Source organism: Colobus angolensis, unplaced genomic scaffold, assembly GCF_000951035.1.
Source record: "Colobus angolensis palliatus isolate OR3802 unplaced genomic scaffold, Cang.pa_1.0 Scaffold335, whole genome shotgun sequence".
Taxonomy (NCBI): domain Eukaryota; kingdom Metazoa; phylum Chordata; class Mammalia; order Primates; family Cercopithecidae; genus Colobus; species Colobus angolensis.
In genome coordinates this window covers 1,065,306-1,067,006 of record NW_012116655.1, presented here as the reverse complement: position 1 = coordinate 1,067,006, position 1,701 = coordinate 1,065,306, and the positions used below count along the sequence as shown (strand labels likewise).

The 1,701-nt window shown below is 45.5% G+C and overlaps 1 protein-coding gene across 1 annotated transcript in view; it reads right to left on the bottom strand.

Moving 5' to 3' along the window:
- Positions 1–1,701, bottom strand: part of COPS3 (COP9 signalosome subunit 3) — a 37,128-nt gene that overhangs the window by 19,420 nt on the left and 16,007 nt on the right. Inside the window, exon 4 of the mRNA XM_011952154.1 lies at positions 1,040–1,132. Within this exon, the coding sequence (XP_011807544.1) occupies positions 1,040–1,132 (93 nt within the window). The remainder of the gene's footprint in view (positions 1–1,039; positions 1,133–1,701) is intronic.

Genomic DNA, 1,701 nt, shown 5'->3' with positions numbered 1-1,701 from the left:
GTAGTCCCAGCTACTCGGGAGGCTGAGGCAGGAGAATGGCATGAACCCGGGAGGCGGAGCTTGCAGTGAGCTGAGATCTGGCCACTGCACTCTAGCCTGGGCCACAGAGCGAGACTCCGTCTCAAAAAAAAAAAAAAGAAGTTAGATATGTTAAGTTTCAGGTTCCACAATTTTTTTTTTTTTTCTTGAGACAGAATTTGATTCTTACGGCCCAGGTTGGAATACAATGGTGCAATCTCGGCTCACCACAACCTCTGCCTCCTGGGTTCAAGCAATTCTCCTGCCTCAGCCTCCCAAGTAGCTGAGATTACAGGCATGTGTCACCACGCCCAGTTAATTTTGTATTTTTAGTAAAGACGGGGTTTCTCCATGTTGGTCAGGCTGGTCTGGAACTCCAGACCTCAGGTGATCCACCAGCCTCAGCTTCCCAGTGTTGGGATCACAGGTGTGAGCCACCACTCCCAGCAGGTTCCACAATTTAAAAAGATTCAGGATTTTAAAAAAAGTTACAACTAGGGCCGGGCATGGTGGCTCACACCTATAATCCCAGCACTCTGGGAGGCTGAGGTGGGTGGATCACAAGGTCAGGAAGGAGTTCAAGGCCAGCCTGGCCAACCTGGTGAAACCCTGTTCTACTAAAAATACAAAAATTAGCCGGGTGTGGTGGTGGGTGCCTGTAGTCCCAGCTACTCAAGAGGCTGAGGCAGGAGAATTGCTTGAACCCGGGAGACAGAGGTTGCAGTGAGCTGAGATCGTTCCACTGCACTCCAGCCTGGATGACAAAGCGAGAATCTGTCTAAAAAAAAAAGTTACAACTATTAATTACCCTATCTGTTCAACAAGCTTACTAGTTGAGCCCCATCCTAGAGTTTGCATCCAGCACCTGCCTGAATGTAACAGATGTATCTACATATTCTGACTTCTATAACACATCACAATATCCGCCAACTTGCTTTCGTTTATCAAACCCAATGTTGAGCAAGCCCATTAACAACCTACACCTCTGAGTTGGTGTGAATCACACACTTTGGCTGCTTACCTGGCAGAGATCAGCATGTATTGAGGTCAGCTGGTTTGTATTCATCTGCATCTTGTCTATGGCTTGCTTAAGGATGCCAATTCCTCGCAGGGGCTGTCAGAAATGACATCTCTTTCAGATAAGTTCTCAAAGATGGCAGCACATTGGATCTTATGTTGTCACTTACAAATAAAAAATAACACTAATTGATAGGTTCCTTTAAATAGCAATATGAGGTTTCCATACTCTTTCAGGAAATTTCTGTACCATTTAAGTCAGAAAACGTTTTCTTAAGCAGTTTCTTGGAATTTTTAGATAACTCAGCACCATTTTTTAAATTATAAAAAGCTTTTATTTTTACAATGAAGATCAATAATCAAAAACAGTATTACTTTCTGAACAGTTCATTATATTAACATCTAAACAAATGAAAACTTTCCAAATCACTTATTATACAAGAAACAGGCCGGGCGCGGTGGCTCAAGCCTGTAATCCCAGCACTTTGGGAGGCCGAGACGGGCGGATCCCGAGGTCAGGAGATCGAGACCATCCTGGCTAACGACCCCGTCTCTACTAAAAAAATACAAAAAACTAGCCGGGCGAGGTGGCTGGCGCCTGTAGTCCCAGCTACTCGGGAGGCTGAGGCAGGAGAATGGCGTAAACCCGGGAGGCGGAGCTTGCAG